The 20,366-nt window shown below is 44.3% G+C and overlaps 1 protein-coding gene across 8 annotated transcripts in view; it reads right to left on the reverse strand.

The window, feature by feature from the left end:
• The window catches only part of RBFOX2 (RNA binding fox-1 homolog 2), a 518,182-nt gene that overhangs the window by 451,583 nt on the left and 46,233 nt on the right, over window positions 1-20,366 (reverse strand). For all 8 annotated transcript variants that reach the window (XM_069231196.1, XM_069231198.1, XM_069231195.1 and 5 more), the window contains exon 2: window positions 18,651-18,701. In XM_069231196.1, the coding sequence (XP_069087297.1) occupies window positions 18,651-18,701 (51 nt within the window). The remainder of the gene's footprint in view (window positions 1-18,650; window positions 18,702-20,366) is intronic.

A 20,366-nucleotide genomic window follows, 5' to 3' on the forward strand; every position in this document is an offset into this window, starting at 1 on the left:
AAACCAGCCATAGTGAATTAAGCCTGTTTGTTTTCTTTTTTGCAGAAATCCAACCGACTGCCTTCCTCTTAAGCATTAACAAGAGAAATGTACATGGAGGTGAGACCAAAAAGGGTTATGCACTTTGTTACCGGTACATAACCAGTGAGAACGTCAGAAGTATTCTCGAAGTATATTCGCACACAATGTCATAGTAAAGTAATCCTTTACCGCCAATGTATGATAGAAGTTCTGGAACGACTTGAGGAGAAAGATGATGGATGTTTTGCACAAAGACGATCCCGCGAAGGATAAACTACTGTCGATTTTGCAAGAGTCGCATAGGACACCTACGGGATGGAGGATGTTTGTTTAAATTTCAACTAAGAGAACTCGGAACACAACTTGCACCCATGCAGGAAACACTCATTTTACTCTGGTGTGATCTTTGCCTTGCTAAGTTGTTCACAAGTTTAACTGCCTCGAAAGATGTCGAGAGATGGCTCTCTACTCACTTTTATGAGAGGACCAGAAAACTGGGTTTTAACTGAACGATGGGAGGTCTAGTGACCAAACTCTTTTCCTGGAACAGGGAAAGAGGAGTTCCAATTCCTGCTCTGTCAATAGCCAAGCGTGTGACACTGGACTTATCTATATTTCCATGTGCCTCATACGACATTATAGAGAAATGAAAAAAAAAAAAAATCAGCAGAGTATGCAGTTTAGTACTGTCCTAATCACATGTTCCACTTCCCTCCCCCATCACATCTTGATTTCCAATAACGCCAACACTCAATTTAATTCTGTACACAGCACTTGAGAATGCCGACCCCCACGCACCTTGAAATACACGTTGGAGATCAGTAAAGTTAACTTGCAATAGTAGCTACTAGGCACGTGGGATCTGCATTTGTTTCTGTGCAAGTAAGGTCAAGGCAATGTGCCGCGAACAGACATGCAGTTAACTCCACGAGCTAATATTACAGCCAAGCTCTGCAAAGTTATACCTGCCGGCCTGACAAGCAAACACACACATTGTCTTCACGACACAGAGAAAAACACTGCCCTGATTGTTACCAACAAACCCAGAATAGAACACCTCTGGTGAATGCTGCAAAAGTTGCTGTGGGTCCAAGAGTCTCATTAAATGTAATACAACTGACCTTCAAGGCAGTCCCAGGCAAAGCTCCAGGTTACTAAATGTGTTTAAAACCACACATTCAAACGAGTTCTGAGATTACCTGGGTCCAAACCGCTCTATGGTGATCAAAATTAAGCACGAAATGAAGCTAGGATATCTTCTGCCCACACCAACCTTTGGAATTGGGTTTCCATCAATATATGCACCCTGAACAATAGGAACGGCTTAATAAAAACCATGAATACGCTGCCGATTCACCCAGGACCCCCGGATTAGATGACCACATTTAGCACTTGAAAGCTGTTGTATAGGGAGACAGCTCTACACAGGTTATAGGTTATCCAAAACTTTACGTTTTCAATGCTGTACTCAGCACAAATATTCCACCATTTCACAGAGCATAAGTTTCCTATAATTACGTAAACCACACATTTCCCACCAATTGCCTCACAATATATTTCTATTGCCCTCCTCCTCATCATGCATTCCCAACCACGTTCAAAAGTACAAATTACTTACCAAAATGAATCCATCAATTTCTCACCATTGTGTTCAACAGGAATTCCAAGCCATTTATGTTTGTAGTGAACTCTACTGTCACTCTACTTGCAGCAAATTCAGGCCACCGCTCGGCTCTCAAAGTGCCTCCATGCTCCATTTTGCTTACCACAATATTCACTTTTTCCCTCCCTATGTATATAATTCCTCCTAGTCGCTGTCTCACGAGAAAAACCATGCATTCCAACATTAATTTTGCTTCAAGTCGGTTAATTGGATCTTCCTATCAGTTATTCTACTACTCTTCAACTTAGTATACTTTTATCTTGCATATCATAATGCCTTCTACCAAATTTCAGTTTTTCGTCATTTAAGTCTGAACTGTGAGCAATAGGATGGAATTATTGGTGTAATAATTGATGTGATATGTGGGGCAAATTCACCCACACTTCCTGGACATTTTGTTCGGCATAAACAGAACCATTTTAATTATATGGCACTGGGGGATCACATTACGCAGCAGACTGACTAAATCACGCAGCAAACAAAGGTATAGTATGTGGTCAAAGCAGACCAGCCGAGGGACGGTATGTGGCCTTTACATGCAGCAACTTGGTCAACAGCAGCACTGGGCTACTGTTTACTCGACCCAACACTAACACTAAAAATAATTTTAATAAGCATGGAAGGCTTCATTTAAGGGTTAATCGAAGTTAAAGAAAGGAAATAACTAGGTTGTCCTAACCACTCAAAATTAGGAACACATTCATTTTAAACAACTTGCAGAAAAGTGTAAAAATAGGATAAAGTCACTTAAAAACAAATCAAAAAGTGTATTTCATTAACCTGCAGAACCATTTCACTTTAGTACATCAGATTACATCAGTACATTGGGAAGTATTTTTCTAAAAACAAACCTTTTCAAACATCAATTTGTGGGGTGTGGTTAAGATGGCGACCGGGCAGGCAGCCTATCTGTAAGCTCCGCCAAGGCCCCAAAACCATCCTACAATATCCTACATTCTAAGTTTCAGCAGCGGAACGAATGCCAATTCCAAACACCCTGCAGTGCTGGGAGAGCTGACTGAAGCCTCGCCGGTGGCACATCATCAACATAACATGCCGAAATAAGATCGCTGGGGGACCAGAGCCTTAAGGCCTTACTGTGCAGGCAGGGCCTGCCTAGTCTGCCCCAGCGGAAGCACAAGTACAGAGAGCCACACCCGACCGCAGCCGATTGAGAGGTACCGGCGCACAATTTTTATTTATTTATTTTTATTTAAATGCGTTTTTATATAGCGCGGACTTTACCCGAAGGTGTCAGAGCGCTTCACAATAGGCAAAGTAAAGATACAAGAGGAGAAGAATTACAAGTGAGCCTGTTACATAAACAAACGTTACATGAGGCAATAGTGATAATTGTGCAAGTATCAAGAGCAAAAAAAAATACACAAGGTAGCAAACGATACGTTACGAAAGGAAAAAGTGACGTGTGCAGGTTACAAGAGCACATAAAGTACGAGTAAAGGTAAATAAAATTGCAATAAATGGTAGACACTCAAAACACTCAAACAATAGTTACGTTACATGAGGCAGTGGTGGCCGTTGTGCATGTATCAAAAGTAAACAAGATATAAGAGGTAGCAAATGATACGTAGTAAAAGGAAAGGTGCCGTGTGCATGTTACAGAAGAGTACAAAATACAGGTAGAGGTATAATACTGCACTAAATGGCAGACACTCAAAACACAAAAACACCCTGAGAAGGCACTTCTATAGGCATGGAGAACAGAATTTCCTATAATGGAAGGACTTCCTTCAGAAAACAGAGGGCTAGAATTAAATTTGGAAGTGTCTTTGAAGGAGGAGAGCTTTGAGGTCAGTTTTGAAGGCCTGAGAAGAGGTGGTGGTCCGAAGCTGAGGCGGAAGTGAGTTTCAGATTCTCACCGCGTTGCCTGAAAAGGATTGGGCCATCGATCTTTCCTTCTTGAAAATGGGAGGTTCAAGCAATAGCTTTTCTGCATTACGTGATGGTCTGGAGCCCCCAGAGAGTTTCAGTTTATTCACCAGGTAGCGAGGGGAGGAGGAGTGCAAGGCTTTGTGGGTGATACATGCAGTTTTGAAGATAGATCTTGCCTCTATGGGAAGCCAACGGAGGGTGGATAAAATGGGTGTGATGTGGTCGCTTCTTTTGGCCCCATATATGAAACGAGCAGCTGAATGGAGAATAGACTTCAGGGGGGAAAGGTGGGATTTGGGAAGGCCAGTAAGAAAAGAGTTGCAGTAGTCCAATCTGGAGAGAACCAGCGATTGGACCAGGGTTTTAAGGTCGTGCTCCGGGAAGAAGCGACGAATCCCCCAAAGAAGGCGCAGTTGGTGTCGAGCAGACTTTGCAATGGAGTCGATGTGGGAGAGTAGATTGAGTTTTTTGTCGAGAATGACACCAAGGGATTTTGCGCTCTCGACAATGATGGGCTTATTGTTCATTAGATTGATCTGATCCATCCATGATTGCACTGGGGGATGAGAAAGTGAGGAGGAGAGGAGGAGGAATTCTGTTTTGGAGGGATTCAGGATCAGTTGATGAGTTAACATCCAGTTTTGAATGGAGTCGAGAGTAGAGCTAAGGAAGGAGAGATCGTGAGTGGAGGCCACCTTAAGGTAGATCTGAGTGTCATCCGCATATAGATGATAGTGGATCCCGGATTTACTCAGGAGATTTCCCAACGGTTCTAAATAGAGATTGAACAGTGTGGGTGCAAGTATGGAGCCTTGAGGAACACCTTGACTGACCGCTAAAGGAGCTGAAAGACTGTTCGCTATTTTGATCATTTGGGATCTATCAGAGAGGAAGGAGGCAAACCATTTGAGCACAGTGCCCTCCATGCCCATTCTCTGTTGAAGAGTGTTAAGGAGAGTGTTGTGATTGACAGTGTCAAAGGCTGCAGAAAGGTCAAGAAGAATTAGAAGACAAGACTCCCCTGAATCGAGTATCCGCAGCGCGTCATCAATCACTAGCAGCAGGGCTGTTTCAGTGCTGCAGTTTTGGATGAAGCCGGACTGGAAATTGTCAAGAAGATCATTTTCCTTGATATGGCGAGAGAGTTGTTTCGCTACACATTTTTCTGTGATTTTCGCCAGAAAGGGTAGGTTAGTGATGGGACGGTAGTTGTTGAGGTCGTTCGCATCAGCGGTGGGTTTTTTAAGCAGAGGGGTGACCTGCCCAGTTTTGAAGGAAACAGGAAGGGAGCCTTGACTGAGGGAGAGGTTGACCAGAGTGGTCCAATAGGAAAGAGAATTAGTATAGAAGTCAATGGCAATGGCACTAGGGATGGGGTCAAGAGAATGGTTAGAGGGCTTTGTATCGAGGATGCATTTAAGGAGAGCATCGTCAGAGATGGGGTCAAAGTTTTGCCAAATGGTTAAGGATTTGCGCTCCTCTGTAGGGGTAGGATGAATGACCTGAACTACAAGTGATTTTACTTTTTCGTCAAAGAATACAGCGAATTCCGCTGCTTTCTTTGTGGAATCTTCCAATTTGGAGGTTGGGGGAGAGCTGTTTGGGTTCTTGATGAGGTCGAATAGTTTTCTGGGTCTATTTTTGGCTGAGTCAAGGAGGGATTTGTAGTGCGACGCTTTTCCAAGGAAGATGAGCTTGTGGTACTTGGATCTTGCTGAACGAAGAGTGGCCAAATTTTCAGTGGAGGGCGCTTGTCTCCATTGTTTCTCAAGGGCTCTTAGGAACTTCCTTTCTTCATAGAGGGATTTGTTGAACCAAGGTGCTAAGGGAGTGGGCCTTTTCTTTTTGCTTTGGAGAGGAGCGACATTATTGATTTCGACTGCAAGGACTGTGAGGCATTGGGAGGTGAGTTCGTTAACATCCAGGTCCGGGTCTAGCCTTGGAAGTGATAGCAAAGCAGAATCACAGAGGGTGCTGAGGTCAATATTTTCAGTGTCACGGAACCAGGAAGTAGCCCTCTTAGGCTGGCCAAGAGTTATAGAGTGTGATAGGTGAAGAGAGAATGGGATGAGGAGGTGGTCCGACCAGTCTACATGAATAGGGGTAGCGATAGTCAGCAAGCCTGCTTTAGAAATAACAAGGTCCAGGATTGAGCCTTTAGAGTGTGTTGTTTCTGTGCAGTGTTGGATAAGATCGTTTGCCGAGAGGAAGGTGGCCAGCAGATTCGCATAGGTGTCTTGAGGCGAGCCCCAATGGACATTGAAGTCACCCACGAAGATCTGATTGTCACTTTGCGTGTATCGGTCGCTGACGCAGTCCGTGAGTTCCTCCATAAACGAAGGGCTGCTACCAGGCGGGTGGTAAATAGCATCGAATCTGAGAGGTGAGCGGTGGTGCAATTGAAGACAATTCAATTGGGGAGGAGAAGCGGAACGCTGTGAGGAGGGGCCTCTGGTCCCACGATTAAGCAGGGGATCTCCGTGCAGGCCCGCTATGAGTGACGCCGACCCTGTGCCTGCACGAGCAAGACTAACCTGGAGCCACGCATAGATCCTGCTACCGGAGTGGAAAAGTATTTGACGACGGAGAGGCGCTGAGGACCCCCGGGCTGTGCAGAGAATAAAATATTGATCCTTGAACGACCATGAGGCCCCACAGGAGTGGGCTGCCTGAAGGCGGCCTCAGATCACACGGGTGGCCTCGAGCTTGACGGCAGCAACTGCAAATGGAAACAGCTGCCGGTAAGATCCAAGGGGATGAATAAACAAGCTGTGAGGCCTCATTGATGCACCAATGCTAGATGGCATGCTCTGTCCAGCCATAGATCCCCCTGGTAAGACCTGAGTGCGGATGTGGGCCTGAACATGGGCGCTGACGAGACACTATAGGGTGAACAGATCAGGGACCAGAAGGTGAAGGGCGTGAAGCTGTGCAGCAATGTTAACACCAGCATACACAATCAACCATCCAAAGTGACCCAAAGTGTCCTCTGAGGAACTGCCGCCTCACAGACCGCAAGGACAGCGGACATAATACAACCACAACCGGTAATTAAGCAAAGGGCACGATATTTCAAGAGGTACTGCCTCAGAGTCAAATTTATAGCCGCTTGAGTGGGACCCTCCTGAAAGAGGAAGCGACGTGGCAGCATACAAGACCTGCCCATACCTGTCCAGTGGTCAGGGTCCCACCGCCTGACTGACTTTAGATGTCGTGCGTACACCCCCTGGGGCCTCCAGGTGATTTTCGCAGGACTGGCCCCCTCAACTGCTGCAGTGGGGAAAGACCAAGCATATCAGACCACAAAACAAAATAGATCAATATAAAGTCACGGGAACTGGGAGGGGTTGTACCCATCTCCCCACCCGCAAAGCAACCACAACGGGCTTGGACACGAACGGTAAGCCCTCTAGAACGCAAATACTGGCTGCAACTGAAAAGTCTTGCATGACAGCCCAGGCCAATATAGAGGCCGTCTCTCTCTCTATGTTGGATTATGGATAGGAGACCTCCGTGTGGTCGCAGAGTGGTCACTGGCTACGGAACAACAAGTTCTCTCTCTGCAGAAACAGGTGACCTCACTTAAATCAGCACTCACTGTCTTGACAGCAAAAAACACGAAAATCTAGAGCACAGGGCAGAAGATGCTGAAGGCCGTTCATGGAGGTGTAACCTCCGCTTCGTGGTCTTTCTGGAGGATGCTGTGGGTCAGGAACCAGAACTGTTCCTTCAGCAGTGGATCAGAGAGGCATGTCCTAATGTGGAATAGTCCCATCTTTGTGGTGGAGAGAGCACACAGAACACTCGTCCCAAGGCTGAAGGTGGGAGGTGCGCCCGCACCCTCATTGCAAAAATCCTCAACTATACAGACTAAGACTAGATTCTCTGCGTGGTACGACGGATGGGGGACCCTAAATTTGAAAAACACATAATCTGGATTTTTCCAGCAGAAACTCAGAGCCATGGGGCTGCAATACATGATGTTGTTTACCGCAAAGCTGAAAGTGATACATGTGGATGGAGACCATTTTTTTTACCACCCTGAAGGGAGCCTGGGATTGGCTCAAGTTAGATAGGGACAGTCTCATTTCTGCGCCACGTTCAACGGTTTACATCGGCAGAGACGCTGGCTCCTCCCGAAGACCGCAGACAAAAAAGCAGAAAGTGAACAGAACGCCAGACCCTCTCAAAGAGTGGTGGTTTGAAGGGATGGAACTCTAGCCCTAGCTGATCCCAGTACTCAGCAGGAAGAGTCCAAGAGACACTGTATTGATCCTGAACAGATCGGAGAGAGAGGAGACACGGGCACTGGAAGAAGAGGTAAACGGCCTCGGGATCGGAAGATGGTGGCAGTATACCTACATATGTACAAGACATTCCAGAGGCCCCCTAGACTCCTTTTAGACTGTAGCGAGGATAGATGACTGGACTGCATAGCCGATCGGGCTCACATCAATACATAACTTCATATGCCACTTTTCCTCATTAACTCAGCACAAGGCAGGCCGTGTTGAACCAGCGGCCCATTCCCAGAACTGAAGGTGCGAAAGTTGGATGCGAACTGCCATGGGGGCCACCAATGACCAGTTCTCCTTGTTTCCCGAACATTGAGATAACATCGTAGTGAATGGCGGATTTGCGCATATGGTGAGTCGTTGTGGACGGAGATGAGGCACGTTTTGCTGGACCTGCTGTCTGGTACCACTGTTAGTTGAGGCTGAAAGGTAGAAGAGAGTGAAATTGAGTTGGCACTTAGAGTGGGAGATGGCGCGTGGGTTTCATTACTCAAGCAGAACTGGGTGCCCCCTTGCTTGAGCACGGAACTTTCTGCAGCTATGACTGAGGGATCTATGTGGTGAGACTAATGTGAGAGTGTTTGAATCTGGTGGATAAGAAGAGTGTTTAGTGCACCAATACACTGAATTTTTCTTGTTAACTTACATTGAATCTGTTAGTCTTAAGGAAAAACAGGGAGGGACAAAGCGATGGTTGGGGATGCACATGTTGATGTTTTGTGATTACCTGGAGGTGGGAGGGAATCACATGGCTACGAGGGCAACTGTTTAGCACACAATGGGGGTATGGTGGATGAAAGGAGATTGTATGGTCCGCGATGGGTACCAACTGTAGATTTTTGACATGGAATGCCTAGGGATTAAATTCCTATGTTAAAAGAAACAGGATGCCAAAATATCTATGCTTGCACGGAGTGCAAGTAGCACTGTTACAGGAGACACATTTAACTGATGCTGAGGTGCACAAACTACACGGGAAAAGGAGGGAACAGATGTACTCCACCACATATTCTCATTATGCTCATGGAGTCCTCATGTGGGTTGCCCTGCAGATCCTATTCCTGAAGCTGGAATTCCAAGCTGACCTAAATGGCCGGTACCTACTGGTGCACAGATTCCTGGACAGCCTGGAACTATTCATACTAAATACCTATGTCCCAAACATAGATGGTGACGACATCTTTCCCGCACTTGAGAAAGAGCCAACACCCTACCTGGGGATACCCCCAATATGGGTGGGGGACTTTAACTGCGTTCTGGACGGAGAGGTGGACAAACATACCCCACGATCCCGAACAAAACAGCACATGATCTCTGCACTGCAGGCGGTGATGGACAGACTGCACTGTATTGATATATGGTGTGCCACCCACCCAGGAACACAAGAATATGCAAGTCACGCTGCAGCTCACGCAACTTACAGTCGCCTTGATAGATTTCTAATATCAAATGACAAAGCAATGGCAATTACTCGTATCCAGATCATGAGTAGATTCCTCTCTGATCATGCACCAATGTCGCTGGGGTGGGGGGAGGAGGAGTTTTTTTTTTTGGGGGGGGGGGGGGGGTTCTGGGGATGGGGGTGCAGTTTCCCCTAGCCCCCCTTTGGTGGTTACATCCAGAGACCTTTCCGGACCCCACATTTCGAGCTCAGAGAAATAACGTGAAGATTTTTTGGCACAAACTGGATGTCTACTGCAACAAGGGGCTTGGAATAGGACACAACAAAAGGTAGCTGCACGAGGAGAATGCATGTCTAGAAACTGTGGCACGTGCCGACAGCTAGAACTTAAGGAGGCCAAGGGATCCCTGGTGGCCCTGCAGAGATCAGACAGTAGGGAAAACCAGGAGACTGAGCTATAGACATGATGTTGCATTGCAGAAATATGGGACAGACTTGATAACCTGACCAGACACAAATATCATCAACTGTTACATAGGAAAGGTGACAAACTGGGCAGATTACTAGCCTGGCTGTTACAACGAGAGAGGTCACCCCCCCTTATACTTTCTTTGAAGCGTCCAGATGGAACGAGAGTGACAACACAGGGTGGTATAAATAGACTACAGAGAGATCACCTGGCGAACATATATACCAGGGGAATGGGATCACCAGTATCGATGATAAAAGATAATCTAACTGAGTTAGACCTCCAATGCCTCACGGAGGTGAAAAGTAAAAGGCTAGATGTGGACCTCCAGCTGGAGGAACTCAAAATGGTGGACAGGGACATGGCACACCATCAAGCCCCAGGCCCAAACTGTTGGAAAGTTGAATATTACCAGGCCTATGAGGGCCTCCTGCAACCCAGACTACACGAAACTCTTCAGGAGTCAAAGAGACTTGGTACATTGCCTCAGTCAATGTGTGAAGCCCACATTTCATGCTCCCTAAGCCCACAGGGATCCAGGGGACCCAGGTTCATATAGACCCCTCTCTATGCTATGTGGAAACACCAAGATACTAGCCAAGGACCTTGACAGTGGACTAAAATGAGTCATAACTCATTTGGTACCTGGGGATTAATGCAGCTTTATGCCAGGCATGGGGGACTCGCATGAATCTGCGATGACTATCACATGTGCTCCATTCCACAACAGGTACAGAAAAGCAGGCAATTGTGGCATACATCTCCATTGAAAAAGTGTTCAACACTGTGGAGTGGGAGTACAGGTGGACTGTCCTGAAGAAAATGGGCCTGGGACCTGGTTTCCATGCATGGGTTCTCGTCTATGCACCCACCCGGTGACACGAGCGCAAACAGGTGTGGTGGTCTACGAAAACATACATATAGCAAGAGGGACCTGACAGGGATGCCCGCTATCCCCGCTCCTCTTCACGCTAGCGAGAGCCCCTGGCAAAGAGAATGGGGAGGGCAATGGCAGGGTGGGGAGTAACCACGGGGGGCATGCGCATGTCATCTCCCTCTATGCAGACAATGCTCCGATACACCTGACAGACCTGGAGCACTCTATACCTGTGCTGCTGGACATCCTGGTGAAGTTTGGAGAGACGTATAGGGCTTGAACCTTAATCAGCACAAATCACTACTTTTCCCAATGGCAGGTCTTGTAGGGAAAGACATTGATGACCTGCCCCGAATGCTGATTGACGAGGAGTGTAATACGTTCCGATACCGAAGGATGCAGCTAGCCTACTCGGAAGCAATCAATTACGAGCTGAACATGAGTGCCACTGTAAAGTACCTGGAAGAATCCATACTTTTTTTGCAACAAACTTCTGATTTCCATTAGGGGGAGGGTGGCATTGAGCAGAATGGCTCAGCTACCCCGCTGCCTTTACATACTACAGAACTCGATGTGCCTGATCCCAAGAGCAACATTCATAAAGCTCAACAAACTCCTGGCTATCCCTTGTATGGGGAGGTAAAAGCAGTAGAGTTAAATTGAAGGTGTTAAAACTTGACCCAGAGCTGGAGGGGGAGGTGGGGGTGGCATGGGATCCCGGATCTGCAGTTGTACTACTTTGCGGTCATTTCGTCTGTGCACCTTTGTGTGGTGTACTGTAAAATTCTAGCAAATAAAATGTCACTGGGGAAATGGGCAGGAGTGGTGGACTTCTCCGGGTACTTGATGAAGGGATGGGAAGTGCCTCGCGAGGCTCAATTTCTAGTGTGCCAGGTAGCAGAAGTCTGGGAACGGGCGATCCCAGTCTTGATCAAATGAGCCCCCTATGCAAGACTATTGCCCCTTCATTGGCTGCCGAGCTTCAGGCAGATACAAACGGTAATGGACCTAACAAAATGGTATGATGGAGGCTGTGCAACCGTAGGGGACCCATACCAACACATGACATTCCTCACAATAAAAGAGGCTCAGGACTGCTATCAGCTACCCCCAGGCCAGCACTTGCAATACGCCAACATGTCTCACAAAATGAGGGAGTTGTGGCCCTCATTTCCAGAAAAGCAAGAGGAGTCCCACGGATTACGGATACTCCTAGACTACGAAACCACTAGAGGCCTAACTCCTCGAATATAAAGCTCTAAAAGCAGACCATACGCTCTAAGTGACGACGATACGTAATACAGGGAGTGCAGAATTATTAGGCAAATGAGTATTTTGACCACATCATCCTCTTTATGCATGTTGTCTTACTCCAAGCTGTATAGGCTCGAAAGCCTACTACCAATTAAGCATATTAGGTGATGTGCATCTCTGTAATGAGAAGGGGTGTGGTCTAATGACATCAACACCCTATATCAGGTGTGCATAATTATTAGGCAACTTAACAAAAAACAAATATATACCCATTTCAATTCTTTATTATTACCAGTGAAACCAATATAACATCTCAACATTCACAAATATACATTTCTGACATTCAAAAACAAAACAAAAACAAATCAGTGACCAATATAGCCACCTTTCTTTGCAAGGACACTCAAAAGCCTGCCATCCATGGATTCTGTCAGTGTTTTGATCTGTTCACCATCAACATTGCGTGCAGCAGCAACCACAGCCTCCCAGACACTGTTCAGAGAGGTGTACTGTTTTCCCTCCTTGTACATCTCACATTTGATGATGGACCACAGGTTCTCAATGGGGTTCAGATCAGGTGAACAAGGAGGCCATGTCATTAGATTTCCTTCTTTTATACCCTTTCTTGCCAGCCACGCTGTGGAGTACTTGGACGCGTGTGATGGAGCATTGTCCTGCATGAAAATCATGTTTTTCTTGAAGGATGCAGACTTCTTCCTGTACCACTGCTTGAAGAAGGTGTCTTCCAGGAACTGGCAGTAGGACTGGGAGTTGAGCTTGACTCCATTCTTAACCCGAAAAGGCCCCACAAGCTCATCTTTGATGATACCAGCCCAAACCAGTACTCCACCTCCACCTTGCTGGCGTCTGAGTCGGACTGGAGCTCTCTGCCCTTTACCAATCCAGCCACGGGCCCATCCATCTGGCCCATCAAGACTCACTCCCATTTCATCAGTCCATAAACCTTAGAAAAATCAGTCTTGAGATATTTCTTGGCCCAGTCTTGACATTTCAGCTTGTGTGTCTTGTTCAGTGGTGGTCGTCTTTCAGCCTTTCTTACCTTGGCCATGTCTCTGAGTATTGCACACCTTGTGCTTTTGGGCACTCCAGTGATGTTGCAGCTCTGAAATATGGCCAAACTGGTGGCAAGTGGCATCGTGGCAGCTGCACGCTTGACTTTTCTCAGTTCATGGGCAGTTATTTTGCGCCTTGGTTTTTCCACACGCTTCTTGCGACCCTGTTGACTATTTTGAATGAAACGCTTGATTGTTCGATGATCACGCTTCAGAAGCTTTGCAATTTTAAGAGTGCTGCATCCCTCTGCAAGATATCTCACTATTTTTGACTTTTCTGAGCCTGTCAAGTCCTTCTTTTGACCCATTTTGCCAAAGGAAAGGAAGTTGCCTAATAATTATGCACACCTGATATAGGGTGTTGATGTCATTAGACCACACCCCTTCTCATTACAGAGATGCACATCACCTAATATGCTTAATTGGTAGTAGGCTTTCGAGCCTATACAGCTTGGAGTAAGACAACATGCATAAAGAGGATGATGTGGTCGAAATACTCATTTGCCTAATAATTCTGCACTCCCTGTAGAGGTGCTCCAGATCTGTAGACTCCTCCCTCACCGACTCGGAATGGAGGAGGGCTTTTGTGCAAAGTCCGCGAGGTGGCGAGTAATGCCCATTTTAAGTTAACCCAATTCCTCTATTTACATTGTGCGTACCTCACCCCCTCCTCCCACTGGGCTTACTCCCCCCCACCTAAGAAAGGGACAAAAATGAACTAATGGTTTGCTCTGCTAGGGTTAGTATTGGCTAAACGATGTGTCACAATACATTGGACCTGTGCAATGCTTCCCCCCCCCCCCCCCCCCACCCCACCCCTGCTGGGAAAGTGGAGGGCAGAGCTCAGAGAACGGGGCACTGCTGAACAGAGTACCACCAAAAATGCCAAACAAGATTTAGAATTGTGGAGTGACATGTTAGAAGATTTAGACCTCCAGGGATCCCCGCAGTTCACACAAGAGTCACAAACACCAGACTTGGACACAGAGGGGACTCAGGACGAGATGGCAGAATCAGACGATTAGGAGAGAACAGACAAACACTAGGTTCCCCTTGACCCTATCACACATGCCAAGCCAACCTAAAGGGGATAGGTACACATAGCTGTAGACAGGATTGCGCACCACACCAACACATACCCCCTTTATTGTTACAATACAACACACAGTACTACTTCACCAGGATATGCTAGCACTGAACCCCTCTCCACCACCCCCAACCCAATGCCATGAACGGATGGTGTCTGGCTTAGCTTTGGTTCTTCTTAACTTAATGTTTGACTACATAATAGCTTGTACAATGCATAATCTGAAGACTCTCGGAGAAGCATGTTCGATAATCCAGCGGCGGGGTACTACTCTGGTCAGACTACTGCCCAAACAAGGAAGCATAGTGCTGCACCTGTTAAGCAAAATTAAACAGGATCAGATCGAACAAGCTGTCCTGGACGATCGCCCGTCACACATGCTGGTTAGGAAATGTCTTGATTTAATTACTTTTTCTGTTGTAACCTTTATGTCAATTGAGTGCAACCCTGATAATGAGGTGTATTCATACACATGTAAAAATGCGAATAAAGACAAGTTCAAAACAAAATTTAAAAAAACATCAATTTGGAAACACTCATTCTTCCCTCCACCCAGACAGCATGTCAGTTGTTATGTGCATTCTTTGGGTGGCCGGGGATCCTGTTATACATGAACAACGTTACAGTTAATTAACTCAAACACAGTAGAAGATTTTGTACAGAGCACATGCTGAACGCATGTATTTTAGAGTGCTCTTATATGTGATTATGAAGAAAAAGGATGTAAAGTGAAATAAAACAATTACCTAGAATCACACATTTCGGTTTTCTGATTTCACATTGTGCAGTTCGGCCACTAGAAACATATGTGTCACTTTGTTGTTTTCATTGTTTAAACTGCAGCATTAATTATCCTCCATGTCCTCCGCTTCATCCTTGCTGAAGGCTTTGGCAGCAGGCATTACAACATTAGAACATAAATGTAGTAAGTTATTATAAATTAACAGCTCGATCATATCTTTATCACAGGCAGCTAGAGACATCACAAGTCATCTGCCTTATGGAAATTAGAAACAGGCTTTATAGAGAGATTCCAGACTTGTGAGTACTATATATTGGTAATGTACATGTCTGTCTAGGAGGCGCTTCATGATTCAAGCCACTGAACTTTAAAATGAGGTGCATCACGGTTGGAATTCTTCTTAAGTCTTTTTTTTGTTTATTGATTTATAAACATTTCAGACAGTACAGATGAGCACAGTAACCAACAATGTACAATCAAAAGTCAGGTGCAATGTTACTTAAGTGGTGCAATAGACTTAGGAGTACTGTTCGATTGCACTGCAAGGGGGGGGCAGAAGGGGATTTTTCTGAAGTCTGAGTGCTTCCTGAAATAACTGCAGCTGTGAGAATAAGGACTCCGAAGTACAAATTAACTTGTATGTGTAGCAAAACACTTTTTCGTGATAAAGGAGACTCAAATTTTCGACGCTGCTCAAACGACACAAGTGTTTGAAGCTTTTGTTTTGTGCTGCAGACAAAGGACCTTCACTGGTCCATCAACTCAGAATGTTTTCGATAAATGAGTAGAACCATCATTTACTGTAATGCCAGATTATGCCTGAAAGGTGACTAGCAAACGTTTGCAGGCAGTGTGCGGGGATTACAAGAACTTTTAATCCATATGGGCTAGAAACATTTTTTGTTGACATCTACAGATTTTGCAGTAGATGGAAGATTTAGCAACTACCATAAATTCATATCTAAGATGAAAAAGCTGCATGTAAACAATTGTGGTTTTCCAGTGGCTCAGAGAATAACTGACAACCAGGGCTCGAAAAATCCACTGGATCACTGGCATTGGCAAGTCTTATTTGATCAGGTTGAGCTATTTTTAATACTTACTAACCCTTCTGGGGAATTGACACTGAACAGGTGTTCTGTTCAATTGAAAAGTGGAGGGGCGATAAAAGATGCCTTTAAATCTTGTTCTTATGACACATTTGCTCTGTGTTCACAGACAGAGGTCAAAAGTCAGTTTTTCTTACAATTAATTTTTCTTCTGACTGCAGAGTTCCAGGACTTTGTAAGGTGAACTGTGTGACCAGCTGCTTAGAATGTAAAATAAAAGAATATAGGGTGTCAGGTATTTCCTAACACACAACATTTAAATAACTAAGTCAACATGGTTTTTATTTGAAACCGAATAAAGTATTTGATGATGACTAAGTCAACATTGCAAACATTTCAAAATATATATTTCAGTAGTTGTGAAAGCCCTTTTTTATATTTGTGTGATAAAAAAAGAATTTAATAAGATGAAAACGAATCAGAATACTTTACATGTTAATGTGCAAAGGATATGTTTTCTGAAACCTAATTTTCACAGATTGTTAACACACTATAAATAGTTTTATCAGTAAAGCTGCAAGTTAGTGGGGAGGTTTTTGGACATTTCTTGGAAAGTTACTATGTGTAGATGACAATGTGTTACCACATCATGGTTTAGTAATGTATTTATTAAAATTGAGGAGCATATTTATACTTTTTGATGCAAAACTGCACTAAATTGCATCAAAAGGTTTGTTTAGCACTGGCTTGCGCCAGTCGGGCGACATATTGATGGAAAGGCGCAAGCCGGTGCAAAGGGTGGGCTAGCATAAAAAAAAAAAAAATTACGTTAGCCGGGTGGAGGTGGCGGTTTGGTAGAAGGGGGTTTTGTGCTGGTTTTGCCTGGTTAGAGGCAAAAAAAAGCCTCTAACCAGCCTAGAATCATAATTTTCTGATGCAAAACCATCCATACGACTCATGTCTTATAAAAGATAGAAGTCATGCCCACCACTCCAATGGCCAGCACAGGGGACCAGTGTCCCCTGGACATGGCCACTGCACCCTGTGCCATGCAGGGGGCCACAAGTTGGGCCCCCGATTGCAGTTCAATAAAAAAAAAAAAAATTACTTACCCTACTTACCTGGGATGGGGTCCCCCATCCTCCGGTGTCCCTCTGGTGTGGGTGGGGTTGTCCGTGGGGGCTTGAGGAGGTCACCTGTGGACCCATTCCATGGTGTTTAACCATGGAATTAGGTCCACAGGTCCCCTAACGCCTGGTCTGACCTAGGCGTTAAATAATGGTGCAAAGCGAGCTTTGCATCATTATTTTAGCCCCTCCTCCCACCCGTGCATCAATTTGGCACAGGGGGATAAATATGGGGCGATGGGATTAGCATCATTTTTTAGATGGGAATGCCTACCTTGCGTCTTATTGACGCAAGGTAGGTTTGTGCATCAAAACAAAATGGTGCAAACTCCAATATTTCAACATTAGACGGGTCTAACGTCAAAATAAAAATATGGAGTTAGTTTTGCGCCAAATTTGTGGAAACAAATTACGCAAATTCAGCGCAAATATAAATTTCCCCTAGTGTTTAAACAAACTAAGAAACACTCCTGCCCTAATGGCAATGTTGTTAGTAAACTAAAAGAGGTCCTAGGTTATGTGGGCTTGACCTCATGGGTATGTGGGCTAGATTCTTGTGATGCATGCAGCAAACTTTAGTCTACTTAATACAAATTTTAAAAAATATATATATAAAAAAACGTTTTTTTGTACTGCAGAAATGCGGAGTTCACATATTTGAAGGTGCAATCATATTTGAGAATTAAGAAAAACGTGACTCTGTAAACTATTTGCATAGGATCATACAATTTGAGACCTGGTTACAGGTCAAGTACATTACAGTTAGGTCGAGTAGATTATTTAAGTTAGTCGACCTGCAGGTCAAGTAACATTTTTATGATTTTTTGAGCCCTGACAACATAGACCAAGGACACGCAGTATACACTTAATTATTAGCAATAGATGGGCACTATGAGTACACGTTGTTATTTTTTAAAATAAGGTTGTGAAAAGCCTGTGCTACAAGGTTTTCAATGAGTTCAAAAACAATGTAACTACATAACGTAGTGATTATAAAACAGTAAGCTGAAACAAGCATTGGCAAATCCAATAGGTCTGGATCTAACGTGGTAACACCCGCAATGTTTGCACCGAGTGAGAGACAAAAGGGAGATGCAGGAGCAGAAAAAACGATTTTGGTACAAGACAACCCCCATGCAGTTCAATGCACATACTCACGCAGAGGCAGAATGGTAAACCCAAGGAGACAATGGCGTTGGGTAAGATATGACTACTCCACGAGGCTGAGCCAAACCATGATTAACAAAAGTCTCAAGACAATAGCTGAAAGAGGTTCTTTGAAGATAACCAATGGCTCAAAAGGATAGACTTAAAATCCACTATATCTATATCGTTAGCAGCAAGGCAGGCCGATAGCTCTGCCATCAAAACATAGACCTAAAAAGGTGACAGGGTGGTCGGAGGTGACTGCACTACAAGGGCAATTCTCAAAACCTGTAGTGGGCAGCAGCAATATAATGTCAATGATACCGAATTAGAAAGTTGGAGGAGATATATATATATATATATATATATATATAACCCCACCTACATAGTTACTGAAATACGGACACGAGGGTATGTAGCCTATAAGCACCTTCATCCAAGGAGGCCAGCAACACAAATTGAAACTGCCAGTATGTTTAACCCTCTAAATATTCCATCCCTCCCAACCTCAAAAATTGCAGGAGCAGTACATAAAGAAATCTGGATATGTACCTCAACGATTCCGGACTGGTACCCCGAATAGTCGGACGTCAACAAATCAGCCTGTAGAAAATAAACACAGTGTCAGTAAATCCAGGAACTTATTGATAAGGACAGATGCTACTTATCAGGAGAGGCGGTTGAGAAGAACCGGACAATGGTCATGTTATTACATAATATTTAATTTAATATCAAGTACGAAGTTGCTTGAATGTGTGCATTCTATGGCAAAAGCTTGATCGTGCCCCAATACCCCAAAGCTGTTGCAAAATCGTAAATTAAGGCCACGCACTGAGTTACAACCTGGTGTAAATCAAATATGCACGGCACTCATGTTTGATTTGCAAATTCGCAGGAGGAATAACTAATTAAGTTTGTGGCCGTACTGCAGTGTATTACTCTTTTTTCAGTACTTAGCATGGGTAATTACTACCAGCTAGAGAAATCTGTGCTTAAAGCGTATTGAGATTTAGTGCTACAATGGGAAAAATGTAAATTGCGTCCATTTTAGCACTAGCTCATTGGTCTAAATGAGCCAGCGCGTGTTACCACCAGAGTATTCTATTTCTGTAAATGGCTAGAAGGATTGGTGTAAAATTTCAGTGTGAATGTCACTCCAAACCGTTGATAGTTTTAGTACCTGCCTTTGAGCTCAGCAAACATGACAAAAGACTATTTGAATAATTAAGTGTTTATTTTAAAAAGCTTTTAGACTATCGCTATAATTAAGAAAGCATCACACTCGTACATACACTCGTTAAAAGAAACATTTAATTTTTAAACAATTATATTTAAAAAAACTTGAATGTGTTCCAAATTCAAAGATTACTAAAGACATCTTCGTAGAGCCTGGCATTTTTAATAAATATATACTACCGGTGCAGCGCAGCAGGTGCAATGGCAGCGTGGATTGGGGATACGAGGACCCCATTCACACCAATGAGTTGTTTTCTTTTTCTGAATATACAAACAGGGTGTGGGTACTCAATTTCTTTGCTAACACTAGGGCCTACAACACCTTTTCGACACCGCTTTGAGATGATACCACTGCACAGAAATTGTGTCATTTAGGTGAGGGTCACATTGCGCAATATGCATCTAGATGAATGTCTACTCAACACATGAAATCATCAGCTGCTACCAATAATGCACACACCAACTGCTTTTGCAAGAGTCAAATAACCATTAACACAAAGAGACCACCCAGCCCACCAGACCCAAAAGACATCTCCAAGCACGACACAACCACACAAAACTACTTACTTAACACAGCTATACACTAAAAATGCATATCCAAAAGATTCAAGAAGGTATAGTAACATGCTCAGATCATAAAATTGATATGTAAATAAGAGGAAATATGTATAATACTATGTGTACTTGTCTATTCCTACTGTTTAAGTCCTTCACAACATCCTTCATGTCTATACAGACAACTCAATTTCATGGGTTTATGTTTTTTAGGTCTGACATAGGTCAATACCTTATTCATAAAATATTTAATATACACATACAGCAGACTTTGAGTCAAACTCATCCACCATTTGGATTCTTTGGCTCAAGAACGTTCAGTCACTGGCATGCAACATCCAGCCACTAGCTTGAAACACTGTCAGTCAAATTTTGGTCAGTCCACACATTTTAGATTCATCGTCTTTCTATTCCCTGTATTCTTCTGCCTCAATTGGGAACTACGAGTAACTATTTTTATCTGCAAAATGGTCTATC

Source organism: Pleurodeles waltl, chromosome 4_2 (genome assembly GCF_031143425.1).
Source record: "Pleurodeles waltl isolate 20211129_DDA chromosome 4_2, aPleWal1.hap1.20221129, whole genome shotgun sequence".
NCBI classification, from domain to species: domain Eukaryota; kingdom Metazoa; phylum Chordata; class Amphibia; order Caudata; family Salamandridae; genus Pleurodeles; species Pleurodeles waltl.